Source organism: Chiloscyllium plagiosum, unplaced genomic scaffold (genome assembly GCF_037043375.1).
Source record: "Chiloscyllium plagiosum isolate Xiang-an unplaced genomic scaffold, Cpla_swu_hap1 HiC_scaffold_18, whole genome shotgun sequence".
NCBI lineage: Eukaryota > Metazoa > Chordata > Chondrichthyes > Orectolobiformes > Hemiscylliidae > Chiloscyllium > Chiloscyllium plagiosum.
The window spans coordinates 53,071,835-53,089,530 of NW_028270156.1; the positions used below are offsets into that span (position 1 = coordinate 53,071,835).

Genomic DNA, 17,696 nt, shown 5'->3' on the forward strand with positions numbered 1-17,696 from the left:
TACTTCAAGCAAAATAAGATCAAATTGTAATATCTTGGAATTTCAAGCTAAAATTTCTTTACAATTCCATCAATGACATTGTGTCACACCTGTGCTTTGATGTGACCCTTTTTTGCTCCAGCCTTTGGACTATATTACATTACATCCCTCTCAGTTCATAATGGAGCTCTCTGTAATGTTGGGGAATTGAGTCCTTATACAGGGGAACCTCAATTATCCGAATACCAATTATCTGAAAATTGGATTATCTGAAGGCGATCTCGAGGTCCCGGTAGAAACGTTACATCAAAGATGTGTTTCCAGCAGTGATGCATCTTTTGTTTACAGTGATTAAAGAGGCACCATCTCCAAATGCCTGACTGCCTGCCCTCTCTCTCTCCCCACACTTTCCCTGGAGTTCTACAGAAGGGTGTACCCTAAACACACACACACACACAACTTTGCCTCCCAGGAATAATCTCTCCAACACTGTCCTGTGCAGGGCAAATGTGGAACCTCTCAAAAACTTGCAGTATAAAAGTTGTATGTGTGGCTGTGGTTGTGTCTGCGCGCTATTTGGAGACTTATCCCACAGAGGCAGCTGCACCAGCATCAGTCTTATTGGTGTACAGCCCGGATGCCCCGGAGAGGGGCCGAAGGTGGTTGGCGGGGGGCTGTGTTGGGGCGGGGAATCGCACGATTTGTGCTGGTGTTCGGGGGCGGGGTTGGGCCAGGTTGCGGGTGAGGGGTGGGTTTGGACCAGCTTGGGTGCAGGTTTGGACCGGGTAGGGAGCGGGGCGGGGGCGGGTTTGGACCGGGTTAGGGGTGGGGTTGGCCAGGGGCCATGTTGGGGTGGGGTCTCGTGCACTGTGTGCTGCTGCAGTCTCCTGAACGGGGAACAAACTTTAAAAACTCCGAGCTCCAGAGGAAAGGCATTTAATGAATTTTCCAAATAATCAATTATCCAAACGAAAAATTGGCTGCCCATCATGTTCGGATCATCGAGTTTCCACTGTATTGATATTCTTGCCCTTCAGCATTATATCCTCTATATCGTGGTTTGCATACTAAGGCTGTTCATTCTGCACTTAGTTGGTATTTGATTATTTCCTTTTCTCAATTGCACACCTGTTTTCCTGTGTGGAATTGATATATTTCTGTTTACTTTTTGGAAAAAGGGACTACTGAATATCTGAAAAAGTGTGATGTGTATTAATTAAGTGGTATGAATGGTTGTATGGAGAGCCACAGTGTAGAAAAATCCCTAAGCATTTAATCCAAGCATGGGAACTGTGACTTGGCAGAGTATCAAAAAACAATTTGGCTTTTCATGGTGTTCATACCTTAAATGTTAGACGTTAACCACAAAAGTTACAAAGTTATTGTAATGTCATAATATTAAGAGATTTCATACTGAGTATTTACTTTTGGACCTTGGAAATTTTCTAGTGTTTAGCTTAGGGATTATCAAGGGACTTTGAGACCATATCAAGCAAGTTAAATAGAGGAGAACCAGTGGATGTGATCTATTCAGATTTCCAAAAGGCCTTTGACAAGGTGCCGCATTGGAGGCTGCTAAATGAGTTAAGAGGCCATGGTGTTATGGGCAAGGTATGGACATGGGTAGAGAATTGGGTGACTGGCAGAAGGCAGAGAGTAGTAATAAGGGGTCATTTTCAGGATGGCAGCTGATAGCTACTGGAGTTCACAGGTGTCAGTGTTGGGACCACAACTATTCATGTTATACATTAATGCTGTGGACAATAGAACTGAAGTTATTGTTGCTCAGTTGGAAGATAACACTAAGATACATGGAGGAAATAGTAGTATTGAGGCAAATGTAATGCCAGCATTTGTTCCAAAGGGTGAGGGAGGGCGATGGACTGCTGAGGCTGTATACGGCTTTGGTCAGACCACATTTAGAATATTGTGAACATATCTGAGGAAGGATGTGCTGATGTTGGAGGGGGTCCAGAGGAGGTTTACAACAACTGATCCTGGGGATGAAGGGCTTGTAATACAAGGAACAATTGAGGACGCTGGGTCTGTATTAGATGGAGTTTAGTAGGATGCGGCGTAATCTAATTGAGACTTACAGAATACTGAGAGCCCTGGATAGAGTGAACATGGAGAAGATGTTTCCACAATTAGGAGAGACTGGGACCTGAGGGCAGATCCTCAGAGTGAAGGGGGCAACCCTTTTGAACTGAGATGAGGAATTTCTCAACTGAGTGTGGTGAATGTGTAGAACTCATTTTCACAGAAGGCTGTAGAGGCCAAGTCATTGAGTGTCTTTAAAACAGAGAGTGATATGTTCTTTATTAAAGGGAATAAGGGTTATAGGGAGAAGGCAGGACAATGGGGTTAAGAAACATATCAACCATGATCTAATTATGGAGCAGACTTGAAAGGCTGAATGGCTGATATATCTTATATCATATATCTTATATCTGATATATCATGTAAATATATCATGTTTCATTTTCCTTTGTGTTGTGAATGACTAAGCTTTGTTTTAAATTGTAGAGTGAAGGTTTCTGCTATCCAAGGCCTGCTTCCAAACCACCATCCCCTGCTACCTCCCTTCATTCCAGTCCCTACCACAGTGAAACCGAGGAAGATGAAGAACGATATAATGAAGAGGAAGAAGCAGAAAAAGACCGAATGAACATAAAACCAATTGCTATGATCAATTCAAAATTAGAGAAGAGAAGGGTGAGGAAAAAGAGCCAGACCAGTGAGCCTACATCACCGGGAAGCCTTAACCACAGCTCTAGTGACCCTGAAAACCATAGTGACTTGGGGATAGATGAAAGGAACTAGAGCCATGTGAGAAATTATTAATGATAACCACTGGGCTGCCATATTTTACCAACTCCAAAACTGGTTGTGATGATTGGCAAGGTTAAGAATTTAGACAGAGGATGGGATCATGACTTGAGTTTTAATGTTTACGTTTGACTAGTATGGAAGAATTACTTAAAATGATAGCCTCAATGCTTAATGCTTCCAAATGATGAGACATAGAAGTAATGACAGACAAACTGCACTTCTGAAGTCTGGCCTTAGGTTTTGAATAGATTGTCCAGACATTTCTTACTGTCTGTTCAAAACAGGATGGGTGGCAACCTAAAATAGTCAGATTGCTTTAGAGATTGTATACCCAGAGTGACATAGTTACACTGAACAAAATCTGCACGAATGCCTTTGTTGCACATTTTTCTGTATAAATTAACGTGTCATTACCTGTTCACAGTCGATGGTATTTTTGAAATAGGTATTTCAGCAAGTAGAACAGAATCCTTGGAAAACTAATAGATGCTTTTGTTGCACGGTTGTATTGAAGGACTTCAAAATATTGCACGTTACTTAAAATTGTACTCTTGAATGACCAATCATCATCTGAACTCTAAATTGAAACACGCCAACTCAAAAACCTCCCAGTTACTAGCTCTCTTTCCTCACTACCCTCACTATAAGGCTGTGATTTATATGTTATCACAATCAGATGGAAAATTTTGCAAAATAACTTTGATTGCTATGTGTATCTTTTAAGATTTTTAAAGGAATGGAGCTCCTTTCATATTTTAATATTGGAAATAACTGAAAAATACTCAAGGTACTTCCTTTGTTCCATTTTATTCAGGTACAAAATTAATTCACAAAGAAATTGTGCTTTTTTTTAATGAGCCAAGTGAGCTTGGCCTTGCTTCCCTGTTAGACTCCTCTTAAGACACCAGCAACCTGGAGCAACACCACCAAAATTATTTGGGGCTTGTAACATTGGACAGTCCTGAGAGTCTATCTGGTGATGCCCAATCTTGAAACATTTTCTTCTTCCTGTCATCCACACTGTAAGTAATCTAATCTAATCTAATCTAATCTAATCTAATCTAAAAAAAACATAAAACAACCAACCAACAAATGTGGATGTAAATGTGTGTAATTTTCCCTTGCTACGATCTGAGGAAAGTACCAAGGTTTGCAGGACAATACAGAGAATTGGAGGATGGAAAGTCTTTTCGGATAGGACACAGCACTTTAATCAAGAAATTTTGGACCTTTAGTTTCTTTTACTCTCTAAAGAGAGGCAAGAATTGTTGTTCTCCAAATGTCAGAATTCTAAAATTTGCGAGTTATGAAATATACTGTTTCAGTGATATTTTTCCATTGTGGGCACCTTGATGACAGCTTTCAGACCTCCCTGCATCTGCAGTTTCTCCTAACTCCTGATGTTCAGTTTGTGTGTATTTTCTCTGTTGAAAGTAAACTTGGAAAATTGTAATGCATTAGCATATTCTAAGTGACAGTGAAAAGTGAAACTGTGTGCAAATAGTTATTTTAAAAGCATGCAAATAAAACAAAGTACTTTTTTAGTTTGGAGGTGAATCTTTTTTCTTGCCTCATTCGAAAGCGCTGGCTGGGCTAAAGCACATTGCCATAGAAGCATCATGCCACTTGTCCAGCTTTGTGTATGAGCAAAGTTTTGCCATGGTATCATCTGTTTATGTGTACAATTGCAATTTTCACTGCTAATGCGCAAGCATGCAAGAAGTAGGCGCAGGAGATCATTTGTTCCATCAAATCAGCTCCACCTGACTTTTAAAATTCCATAATTATAAAATTGAGAGGTAAGAAATTCCATGTTTTATATTCTGACAAAATTATTTAAATTGTAAACAGTAAAATTAATCTTGGTTTCAATGTAAGTGCAAGTTTGTGGAGGAGGGAAACTGTAAATGACAACATATTTGTAGCTTAATTGAACCAAGAAAGGAGGAACATGCATTCTATGTGAGGAGAGAAATTTCAACTGGGAATTTAGGTTATAAAAGAAACCACACTTCACACAGTAACTTATATCCTGTTCAACAGTGAAAAACTGCTTTTCAACATCTTTATCAAATTTTAATAAATACATCAAGGAATTTCTTTATATTAGCGTTATGTGCAAGTATAAGGTCTTTAACTGTGAAACTCAGTGTACAAGCAGATTTGGTATAATAGAGACAAAATGCCTACATCATCTGAATCGGTTAATACCATAATATGCACTTGGGTAAAGGCAGCATCAAGCATGTGCAACCTTCAGATTTGTATTCGGGGTGCCCATTGGTAAAAGGATTTGGTTGTCACAGTGTATGGTGTTGGTATAGAGTTTAAAAGGCCACAGTTACCACTATAGGCAGAGACAAGTGGTGGTGATTTATTACAGAATTTATTATTAATGGAAGTGTCATGCTGTGTTCGGGGTGGTAGCCCATTCAATCAAGGAAGAGTAAGAGACATATATACAGGTTCTATAAGCAGAGTACTAGTTAGATATTCAAAAAGCCTGAGTGACAGGACATATTAAGTGCACAAGAGGCACATACTGTAATTAGCAGGATAGGGCAAGTGATGGCCTTAAAAGACATGTGTTGAGGCCTCATCTGTTTACTGTACTTATTGCCAACTTGGATGATGAGATAACAAAGCACATTTCAAATTTACCAATAACACAGAGAGGCACTATTGTAAGTGTTGATGGGAGCATAAAATCATAGCATAAAACTAATTAAAAGACCAATGGATTGCTGGCCTTTATAGCCAAAGGACTAAAATACATGGGGATAGAAATACAAAGTTGCTTCCCTTAGTTTTGACTTCTGAATCTTGGCAAGTATGCTGGCTATGAACTTGTCATGTGTGATATGCCTCTCATGCAATAAAACATTTATATACTAGATTGCTTGAAATAAATATATGCTTCAGCCATCTCTCTTCAACCCAAACATCAAAAATAGTCTGTAAATCTTGCACAAGCGATCGTATTTATTTCTTCAAGCTTTTATTAATCCTAAGCTGCTCCACTTTCAAAGGTACAGATTCCTGCTAAGGTACTGTGGTATTTTCCCAGGTGACTATTCTTGGTACTTGGTGGTATACAACCTCTAACAATATGTGGTAGTGGGTAAGGCCTGTTTGAGGTAGTTCCATGCCACCAAACAAGCCTTTGCCTTAGATCTATATAGTTAGCAAAAGAGGATGCATTAAAGTAGGCTTTTTGCATGATAGTAATATTCATCGCTATTGGTCAGGCATAATTATTTGGATCTCAGGGAGCTGATAGAGAGACATTTGCTCCCTCCAAAAGTTGAAGTAGAACTCTTTTGTCTCCACCCACAGGTCGTGTATGACAGCAGATGAATGAGTGGAGACAATGTCACAGTAACTCTGTCAGAACCATTCTCTCACAATGGCAATCCTTAATTGCAACATACGAGAGGTTATCAGATATCATAGGCTAATCACAGCACCATTAACATTTCTCCACTGAGGTACCTTGAAAAGTCAACCTGAACCTGGGGAGTCTTGGTAAAATGATATAGTATAATCTTAATCTGCTGAGTTACCAGGGCATCTAATTGTGCTGATTATTAAAACTCCAGTCATAAAGTGCTGCAAATATGCTAATTTATTATCATTAAATTTGTACTATCACACAACTCATGAGACTCTTTATTAAAATGTAATACAATGGCATTAAAATTCCCCACTTCCACAAGTAAATTTGTAATATTCTGAACCTATAATAAACCAGTCAAATTGAATACTGCAGCGGCAAGTGTGGTGAAATCTCAAAACTCTTGGAAATTCATTGACAATCTTGGAATCTTTTTTGGAAGGAAAAGCAGCAGCAAATACATTTTGAGAAACAATTTGCAATGATCCATAAGTAATGGACAACACAATGATGTAAAAACCAAGTGGGTTAATCAACACCCGCAATCAATCATATCCCAGTGAGACACACTGAGAGCTGGAGTTTTCAACTGCTCAAAAAAAGAACAAGTCTTCAGATTCGGTGCATGATAATAAACATTGTGAACATATCAAGTAATGCTATTCAGTGGTCACATATATGATTTTTATGAAAGTAGTGTTCAAGAGGTAAAGTTTAATGAAATTGTTAAAACATTCCAGTTGTCTGCTAGTTCTGAAATGAAACGGGCCAGAGCTTTGGTGGTAAGATAGAGGAGATACACTATTGCCAGATTTGGTCTAACATCAGAATGAAATCATAGAATAATACAGATGAGCAAAGTCATTAGTTTATTATAGGTCATCTATTGGGAAATAGGGTTTCATTCTACATTCCTGCATCCATTTCATTCTTAATGCCGAGAATTTCTTGCCGATTGGACTCTATCCGAAATCTATGCAATATGTTGATCACCCAAGATTAGGTCAAACTTCACTTTATTCTGTGCGGACCTTGCCCTCTTATAATTTACATTGAAACAGTGTTTTTGGATGTATGTATTTTGCACTGTTAAGTGTCTTTTATTCCTAAATATAACTTTTTAGGTAGCTTTAAAGGTTGAAGAACATAAGCTTGACCACTCTTGTAAGTTCTACAGGGAGACTGAGTGTAGCCTTCCGAGATGAAACACCTGCAAATGTATTCTATTTGTAATACAATTTACTACTGAAAAAAGGCAAGGAAAACAAGGTAGAGTGCATTATTGCGCCCAAGAAGTGTCAGAGTTTTGTTTCTTAGAAATTGGAATTTTAATTCCATAGTTATGTTCTACATAAGGTTAAATATTGAGGATTCTGATACAGATAGCCTTTGGGCCCTACTTTACTCCTACCCACCTCTTACAGGTCACTATAAGACCTGGAGCTTAAATAAAGTAACAGTATGAATGGTTTCCACATATTGAATTTGTTGATGACTGTGCTACTTCATATTCACAAACTTCATATTTTTCGCACTTGCTTGCTTCCAGTAATCCTGGTCCAAAAGTGCTCGTACGCGTTTGTAATCTGGAAGAAAAGGGGAAGTATCAAAACCAACCTAAATGAATTCACTGTACTTCTTTTAAAAAGAATATAAATAAATTGTCTACAGAGTTCAAACCAGTATCAAAAATCCAAAACATGCACTTCAGAACGGCAAGAAATCTTTGCTGTAAAAGATTACATTAGGGAGAAGAACATATCGTGGAGCGGTGTAGCGTAATAGAAATGGCATAAGATCAGAGGACCCTGCAACTCCAGTTTTCAAAATTTACTCTGTACATGCTCTGTATTAAATAGTCAGGTTTTAATGATTTGAAGACAGATCTAAAGATGTAAAGTTGAGGGAATCTAGTATTTCCACAATCCTCTTATTATCAATAACGATGAACACAGTAACAGGAGAGAAGATTGGATAACTCATGTACAATTGCCACTGATTGCTGCAGTATCCATCAAGAACAAAATCAGGGACACCTACCAGTAATCAATCTTACGGCTCTTACTTGCACTGTATCCAGCATTAGAATGAGTCCTTTGCTCATTTGTGACTAGAACAACACAATATTTAAGGTATGTTCTGATCACAAAATCATATAAAATGCATTGATCCCAATAAAAATGACTCAATTTTATATTTTGCCTCCAGGACAAGTTTTAGGGTAATGAAGAAAAGCTGGACAAGACCATAGAGGTACGGATATTCAGGAAGACGTTATTGATATAGGTCAATAGTTGAACTAATAACTATGGATGATATTTCTGTGGAACTATCTAGGTTGCTGGAACATTTTACTGGAACACTCAAACATGAAACTAAAATTACAAGCCTTTAGCCAAATCTAGAATACTGTGTGCTATCTTATTCCATTTACAAGACGGGCAATATCCTAATATTCTCAGTTACAGAGCTGGTACTTTTACTTGCAAAAGCATTGAATTTTAAGAGGTGTTTATTATTATTGAGATGTTTAAAGTCATGAAGAAAAGATGAAACAACTTGTACTGACATAATACCTTTGACAATGTCTTTCAAGACATCCCAAAATGCTTCCCATTCAATGATGTACTTTAGAGTTATAGTCAATATTTTGAAATAGGGATGTAAAATTCTACTCAAAGATTATCAATCGAAATGCTGACTTTGCTTCTCAATCAACAGATATTACCTGACTTGCTGAGTATTTGTTGCATTTTTCATTTGCATTTTCAATGTAGGAAGCATGGCAGGTCCCATAAATAGCAGAGGTTAATGGCTTGAATTATTTTTAAATAATACTGATGATATATAATATTACTCAGCTCATTGACTTTCACACTTGGGTATATTTTTCTTGTACTAAACTTCAATTTGTAGCCTATTTGCAATATTTATGCTTTCATCGGTACAGTTTTTTTAAGGTCTCCTTTAGGATCCTCTTCGCTTTCCCTCTTTTGATATACTCATTCTCCCCCCAAATCAGAAGATTTTCTGTCAAACCCGACTCCAGAAACAAAAAAAAAGTACTGCAAATACTGGAAATCAGGAACAAAAACAATTGCGTTCCTTTCTGTCTGGGCCCCATCTTCACCTATTGTGTACTTCACTCCCTCCTCCATCTTCAGTATATATACCAACGTTTTCCTAGCCACAATCAGCTCTGAAGATGGGTCATTGGACCTGAAATATTAACTCTGCTTTCTCTCCACAGATGCTACCAGACTAGCTGAGTTTTTCCAGCAAGTTTCGTTTTTGTTCCCAATTCAGAACCTTGAGCTTAAACTCTAGACTGGCATTACAGTGAAGTGCTGAGAAAGTGCAGGTAAGAGATTTACCTGAGGCCACATCTGACCTCTCAGATGTAAATAATCCCAATCTATAATTCAAAGAAGATCAAGGAACATCTTCACTGTCATGGCCAGTTTTACTCCCTCATCCAACATTTAGAGGCCTACTTTCTGATCATGATCTCATTGCCAGCTGTGGAACTTCTTTGTGTAAAAATTCACTGTCCATGTTCCCTGTGCAGCAAGAGGTGCTAATCTTAAGAAAGTACCTCATTAGCTGTAAAGTATGTTGGAACATCTGGAAGTGACGAAATGCATTATATAAATGTATCTTTCTTTATGTCACAATGGGGTCCAATATCTGCCCCAGTTAAGCTGTCATGTTTTGTTCCTGCATGATTTAGAGAACTTTTTTTAAAATTAGACTTTCTATTTATTCATTAATAGAAATGTTCTTAGGTCTCATACAAAACCATGACGGAACAGTCACCTCTCCAAAGCGTGACTCACACTAGTATCAGAATGTTTTTCACGACAAATCTACCCAAGTGGAAAATGTGTTATGTGGTTCAGCAGTCCTGACTATACTGATTCACCTACAATGCACTTCAAGGTTATAACAGCATTAAATTAAACCACAATTGTTGTTAATGTTTAAGATGGTTCTAAGGGTCTCAGATTCTGGAGGTTCTGCTCCATTGTTTTGAATAAAGCAGAATCCCTGTTGTCACCATTGTTCCAAATTACAGGATCAAGGTGCTGTGAATAGCTACTTATGCACTTTATTGGCATTCAATCTTATCTGTCCTCAGCCTTTTCTGAGTCAAAGAAACAACTAAAGATAAAAAAATTACCCCATTAAATGCCAGGATTCCCTTAGAGTAAACAATTCAATCTTACCTGGATTCCATCACCTTTTTAATAGTTTGAAGATTTCAAAGAAGGTTTGAGGGGTATTCATCTGAGCTGCAATAATTTCTGTTGAGGAACTCCAAGAGTAAGAAGCAGGTCTTCTTGGACGGCCTAGCAATTTCTTCAGATATGTGTGTCAGGGGATTGGAGGACTGCTAACATTGCCCCATTATTTAAAAAGTAAGGCAAGTATAGACCAGGAAATTGCAAGTCAATGTAACAGTGGATAAGTTAATTATGGCTAGTCAGCATGGATTTGTTAAGCAAAAGTCCTGTTTGACAAATTTTATCAAATGTTTTGAAGTAACCATATGTATTGACGAGGGTAATGTATACTATATGGTTCATATGGACTTTAGCCAGGCTTCCTTAAAAATTCATTCATTGGATGTGGGCATTGCTTTATTGCTAATCCCTATTTACTTCGCTTGACAAGATTATGGTGAACTGTGTTCTTGAGCTGCTGCAGTGCATTTGCAATAGATACATATAATGCTGTTAGAGATGAAGTTCGAGAATTTTGACCCAGCAACAGTGAATGAATGGCGATATATTTCTGAGTCAGGATGGCGAGCTTGGAGCAGAACTTTCATATGTTGGTGTTTCCATATACCTACTGCCCTTCTCTTCGTAGCTATGAGGAGAAAGTGAGGTCTGCAGATGCTGGAGATCAGAGCTGAAAATGTGTTGCTGGAACAGCGCAGCAGGTCAGGCAGCATCCAGGGAACAGGAGAATCGACGTTTCGGGCATAAGCCCTTCTTCAGGAATGCTCTGATAATTTCAGGTTTTAATGTTATTCTATTCAGCGCTTTACTATTTTAAAAAATATTGTCTTGGATCCTAATCTGGTCCATTCAAAGACTACAATATTGTGGGAAAATATTTCTTTATTAAAAGAATGGTACCTGAAATATATATTTTCTAATAAGCCATTCCATGCCAGTAACTTTTTTTGTTTTTGTTTACCACCATCATTCATCTAGTTTAGCAAGCAAATCTGAGTTGGACCAAAGGGTCTGTTACCGTGCTGTACATCTCTATGACTCTATGACAATAATAAGTTGAAATGGTCAACTACCTCCAAGGAGAAGATTCCAGGTGTTTATGTCATAGTGATAATAATCATTGCCTTCAGCAGATCTTCTTCCATCTGGAAGAAGAACACAGTTATTCTGGATTTTAGTAATGAAGCGTTATTCTCTTCATAGGATTGTTAGTCAGTAGAGAACTACTTAGGTTCATGTTTCAAGTTTCTGTGAGACCATAGGTAAGATAATGATGAGATTGTTGACAGGTTAAAGTAAATGTCATTTTGGAGGATCAAAACACTCTCCCATTTTGGTACAAAATATATACTTAAGTATATTGAAGCTTCTTTCATAAGGCCATCACAGTTCAAGTATGTTATGGATTAGATGTATTATAAAACTCTCCATTCTCGGTCTACTCAAATAATATTGTTTATAGTGTGGCCAGATTACCCTGCCCATGACTGAGTCAATTGTCAGATCAGCATGGTGTAGAAACAGAGCAAATCACCTTTGTTTTATGTTGGAATCCAGCCTCGTGCCTCAGAATTGAGGAATAACAAAGAGCCCTGACACCCACATAATTATTCTTCAGTGTAAGTTGCTGCCTCCCATAGCAGAGGAAAGAAAATTGTAGGACATGTTCTTTTCTTAAAGAAATATTCATTTTCTTCTATTTAACTGTAGTCTTGCTTATCCTTAGCAAACCAAGTTTAATTAGATACTATGTGACTTAAATAAGTTGTTATTGGAATTTTGTAGCATTATAGAATTTTAGGTTTTGCTGTAAATAAGAATGATCCTGTACATCATAAAATTAGTTCATCTCTGGGCAGCAAATGAGGTGCCCCAACCATTCAGTTGTGATTTCCGTTCTTACTGACTGCACAGTGACCCACTTGGTCACTACGGAAAGTGCAATGAATGGGCATTGATCAAAGACTGTGACAGCTAGTGCAACTGTTCCAGAGTCAATTCCTTCAGTAGAATATAAGCCATTAGGAGAGAAAAATTAACAAATAAAATAATGGTTCTCCTTCAGCAAGAGAAGAAACACATCACTTTGCTTCTAATGTGTTTATCAATGAATATATGTAATGTCTGCAAAAGAGCCAAGATCGTACAAACAATTTGCAAGTACCCTCTGGACCTTAATACAAAACTTGCATGGAGTGGATTGGCATTGATGCTGTAATGCTCTGATCTATTAAAATAATACACTGCACTGACACTTACAACCTTATTCCCTTTCTATGTCCTGCTCAGCCAACCATGAACTACCTCCTTTGGTCAATAATTGGTGTGATGCCTTATCAGTGGTAATTGATTTTTTTTATCTGAAGCTGGGGACTTTAATACCAGTGTTACTGCGGTCATTACTCAATGGCAAAAGGTAATTTAACTGTCCAAATGCTACTGAAACAATTAATACAGAAGAAGGCTGTGATCAGCTTTGGTTTGCCTTGCAATAAAAGTGGTTTGATTAGATGAATTACAAGATTGTTAGGAGAAGCAGCCATGACTATAGAAAATGGTTGCAGTATAGCATTTAACTGATGCTTTTTTGTTTATCTATTGCTATCATAGTCTGACCTCTGCAGAATGGGTTTTGCCCTTCTCTCAGATTTCTCATTCTATCCATGCCACTTACAACTCAACAATTACATGAATAAGTTTTACTTACACCTTCCTTTAAGGTACAGCATGGACTGTGGACCCCAGTTTTTTGGAATAACTTTACTCTAGGGAAGAGAAAAAAGAAATGTAAACAAGTATAAACGAATATGGCAAGAATTAAGTTCCCAAGAATTAAGCATTTATTTGAGAACTTTACCTTTGGTGTGCAGCAGGATTCGACGACGAGAAAGATCATTAAAAAAGCACAAGTGCAGATTACTGCCATTTTAACTTTCTATAGAGAAAGAATTGAAAAGAAATAGGATAAGATAGTCTGTGTACATCGTCAGATACATTGTTCTGCATTGTAGAGATTGCTAACCTGATGTAGAAAATGGTACTCATCAAAAATAGCAAGTGCTGCAAATACACAATGGGTGAAACAACTTCAAAGAGAAAAAATTAAGTTAGTGCTTTGGGTAGGACTATTGATCAAAACTGCTCACTGCTATTTCACCAGCCCACTACCTCTGATACTATTGTTTCTAGTAATGCAACAGGCCAGTGATATTTGCCTTAAGTGACCACTTTTCCAAAGTCAGTCATGGCAGTGACTATCAGCTTGTTGTTTGACAGTGGGGTGGTTATCCTGCTGAACTTGACTCTCTCCTTACCCAACATCCATGCACATGCACATTGTACAAAATCTTGAATTAAAACTTTGGTAATTTGCTCATCCCTTCCCCCCCCCCCCCCCCCCTCCAACACCCCCCCCCCCCCCCCCCAACACACACACACACACACTCACGCACACAACAGGTCATCCGATAGCTGTCCCAACTCAGGTTAACCAACTCAAGATAAACCTAGATTAAAGAATACCCCAAAAACCTTAAATATGTACAGCATTGCTGAAAAGGGTTAATGAGAGATTTCAGTATAATAAACAGCTTAGATAAACTAAATTTGAACAAATTAAATTTTCGGAGTCCGAGGCAGTTCGACGTTACGCAGCACTCAAGCATTACAAAATGCAAGTTCCAATTTTTGTACTGCCCCTAAATGCAAGGCGAAAACTGCTTTGGGTACGTGCACCATTGTGTAGCAGCGATGTACTGAAGACATCAAAGCAACTCCCCCCAAACATCCAACCCATTCACTGTTACTTTCAGCAACATTAGCAAGAGTTTGCAAACTTCCTGTTTTGGGAAGAGAAAAGACAGCGTGTGAGTTGGTCACAACCTTACATGAAAATACAAAGTTGGTACTAATTCACACAATTCATTTGTAAATAGAAAAAGGAAAGCGCTTTTGAAAATTTAAAAAAAACACAACAAATCGAGCGCCTTATCAAGCCTCTCAATGTCAGTTTAAAATGCTAGTGTGATATGAATTACTTTGACATGTAAAGCCTGCTATGATATGACCTTTTTATTCATTGTAATACCCACTAACCGTTAACATTTCACCACGGGCTTAGTATGTCCTTGCTCCCACATAGGCAGCCTGCTCTGTGGAGCTCCAGCATATCTGGTGTCAGCTTCTGCACATATACAGGTACAACATACACCTGATGCTCGGTGGCTCACATCTGGCACAATACTGTAGAACATAACGCCAAGTCAATTTTATATTGATGCTGTAAGTGGAATGTTTTCTATAGCCTTCACAGCAGGGGGAATGATAACTGACAGGCATATAGGAACAAGGTTTCTATGGAAAAATTGCATTTATAAAGTAACCAGTTATTTCAAAAGTCTTCACACAAGGAAAGTAATACCAAGTGCAGTTAAGTGTTGCTCTGAAGAAAGCAGAACATTCTGTACTGCTTGAGTGCAGAGTAACATCAAGTTTGAGAATTCTGAACATTTAATTTATCAGAATTTGGTTTATCTAAGCCGTTTACTTCTTTATATTGAAATCAATCCAGAACAATGTATCTGACGAGGTTGAAATCATTCATCAACCTTTTTCTGAAATGCTGTACATATTGAAGGTTTTGGACTATTCTTCCATAAATACAGGAATAACTTGCTCTTTCTGATCTTAATTGCGAGATGTTTGCCAAGAGCTGTCTCTGTTCCTGAAGGCCCGGTTTTGACAATCCATCAACCTGCCATTCCGTACAATGGCTCTTCAGTATTTAAGAAATATCATTTCTCCCCAATTTTACGACTTAGCATGCTCCTCATTCTCAGGCATTCTGCGACTGTCAGCGTCACTTTACACTAAGTTCACAGCCCTCCTGTATTACTATACATTTCTTTCTCAAAATAATTAATTCAAAATAAATCTCCCGTTTCCTTACCATCATAATATGTTTTCTTCTTCTGAGCAGCGGCCCTCACAAGTTCTCAGTTGCTCTCTCAATGTGATTTCATTCAGACTGCTCACACACAGACATGCCCTGCTCAAGTCTGAACTCTGTTGGAAAATACAGAACGCCGGCAAGGTTCCTGAAGACACAGGTATCCCGGCCTCCCCTCCCTCCGACTCCAGTGTATGGACAGGGGGGCGACCTCTATAAACCATCTCAACTTCAATGCAAGGACGTCATCGCTAGCCCTGACACATGAGCAGAGCGAGTGCAAGAAGGACTTAATTCAATTTGTCAAAAGTTTGCCACAAATCTCGGAGACAAGTGAGACATGACCCTGTTAATGTCTATTTGTGTTCGGGGACATGGAGTGACGGATGAGCGAGCTCAAATCCATCGATAAACCAGCGAAGAGGCGGGTGCTGGCTGTGAATATTGGTAAAGCTCAATTTTAAATGAGCACGCCGAATTAAATAAATCATCAGCAAAATCTAAACTAAACATACTCAGTAATTAGATTTGACAATCCTAACACATTCGATGACAGCAACCGGTAAGTTTATTGATTTGAGTGTTGCACTCTTTGTAATCGTCTGTTGCGAGGAATTGAAACACCAGATTGACAGCACAAATAAAAGAACTGCATTACAGACATCGCTAAACAAAAAAGCTATAGACAAGTTGCTTGCCGATTCATGAAAGTTCATAGCAGATTAGTTTAAATGAGTAAAAGCATATAATGTGAGACTGAACACAATCATGCCATCAAATGTAGAGATTCGATAACATATCCATCTGTTAATCCAACGTCACTGCTACATCACTACACAAATTTACACAGAAACACAACTCACAGATTAGTCTGTACATAAAACTGGGCCCTCTCTTGTAGATTGTGACTATATTACATATTTTGTGAGATTGCTGAAAAGGGACATGAAGTGGAAGTATTTATCTTGCACTCAGCAGGACTGTGACATAAGAAACCAAAAGAGAAAATGCTGGAAAATCTCAGCAGGTCTGGCAGCATCTGTATGGAGAGAAAGGAGCCGACGTTTCGAGTCTAACTGACCCTTTGTCAAAGCTTTGACAAAAGGTCAGTTAGACTCAAAACGCCAGCTCCCTTCTCTCCTTACAGAGGCTGCCAGACCTGCTGAGATTTTCCACTATTTTCTCTTTTGATTTCAGATTCCAGCATCCGCAGTAATTTGCTTTTATCCTTTGACATAAGAAAACTAATTATGCAAATTGTCATTTGCTGTCCAGTATTGCTGAAAGAAACATTGAAGTTTTTGGCTTGCGCTCATCAGAACCATTTACAAGAATACCAAGTCAAGGGAGGAGCAATGTATCGGTTGGCTGAGAGGATAGGGCTGATTGGATGGCAAGTGGCCTCTGATTGCTGTGGGACGCTTGCTTCATGGCATTGCTTTTTCACATTTCAAACGTTATATTGGCTATCCTGCTCTGTTGAAAAGTGTGGTGCTGGAAAAGCACAGCAGGTCAGGCAGCTTCCAAGGAGCAGGAGAGTCGACATTTCGAGCATAAGCTCTTCATCAGAAATCAGCTCATTCCTGATGAAGAGCTTATGCTCAAAATGTCAACTTTCCTGCTCCTCGGATGCTGCCTGACCTGCTGTGCTTTTCCAGCACCACACTTTTCAAATCTGATCTTCAGCATTGGCAGTCCTCACTTTCTCCTATCCTGCTTTGTGTTGATGCATCTTCAAATTGTGGGGATAGTCATCAGTTTTATGTGGAGCCTCAATATTTCATTTGTGCATGTAAAATAACTTAATTCTACTTACAGTAGTTTCAGGGAGTGCAAGTGTTGCTGCTTTCCAGATCCCTGAAGAAGAGAAGAAGAAACAAAGGAATCACATGACTTATCAGCTTATAAGTCTTTGAAAATACAGATCCTAGTATTTACTGATAATGAGTGTCTCACTTCATACACTGACCAAAATACCCTTTCAAATATTCTCTCCAAGTACAAATCTTGTGGGAGTATCATTCCTGATGTTAGATCCCTAGTACCTCAACCAAGTATATGCACCCTATCATGAACCTTACCAGACTGTTGTGTTGCAAGACATCCTGCTTAACCTAATGAGAGACAGAATGTTCTGAAAAAGTGATGAATTCCAAATAAACACATTGCTCAAAGACGAGTCCATGTGATCCAATTTCCAGTGAATAGGAATCCAAAATCGAAATTAACTGAAATGTCAAACAACAGTTTTAATACTGTGACTCATAAAATAAAGGCAGCTGCTCTTTTAAGAAACAGG

General features: G+C 38.5%; 2 protein-coding genes across 3 annotated transcripts in view; one reads left to right on the plus strand and one right to left on the minus strand.

Annotated features, from left to right (window-relative positions):
• LOC122558096 (glycogen [starch] synthase, muscle-like) overlaps nt 1–4,360 on the plus strand; it is a 79,778-nt gene extending 75,418 nt beyond the window's left edge. For both annotated transcript variants that reach the window (XM_087996620.1, XM_087996621.1), the window contains exon 16: nt 2,506–4,360. In XM_087996620.1, coding sequence (XP_087852746.1) covers nt 2,506–2,802 — 297 coding nt within the window. In that variant the 3' untranslated portion in view covers nt 2,803–4,360. The remainder of the gene's footprint in view (nt 1–2,505) is intronic.
• Nucleotides 4,361–5,707: 1,347 nt separating this feature from the next.
• LOC148146980 (uncharacterized) lies at nt 5,708–15,742 on the minus strand. The gene is made up of 5 exons (XM_087996164.1): nt 15,398–15,742; nt 13,307–13,384; nt 13,157–13,214; nt 11,523–11,594; nt 5,708–7,791 (listed from the first exon to the last, which is right to left on the minus strand). The coding sequence occupies exons 1-5, from the start codon at nt 15,401–15,403 to the stop codon at nt 7,706–7,708; spliced, it is 300 nt and encodes a 99-aa protein (XP_087852290.1). The 5' UTR covers nt 15,404–15,742; the 3' UTR covers nt 5,708–7,705.
• Nucleotides 15,743–17,696: the final 1,954 nt, after the last annotated feature.

Excerpts from the sequence above, each read along its gene's own strand:
- LOC148146980 (XM_087996164.1), bottom strand. Across the intron at positions 13,215-13,306 it reads AATCCTGCTGCACACCAAAG|AGTAAAGTTATTCCAAAAAA; the intron begins GTAAAGTTCTCA and ends TCTCTTCCCTAG. Across the intron at positions 7,792-11,522 it reads CTGGAATCTTCTCCTTGGAG|ATTACAAACGCGTACGAGCA; the intron begins GTAGTTGACCAT and ends CTTTTCTTCCAG.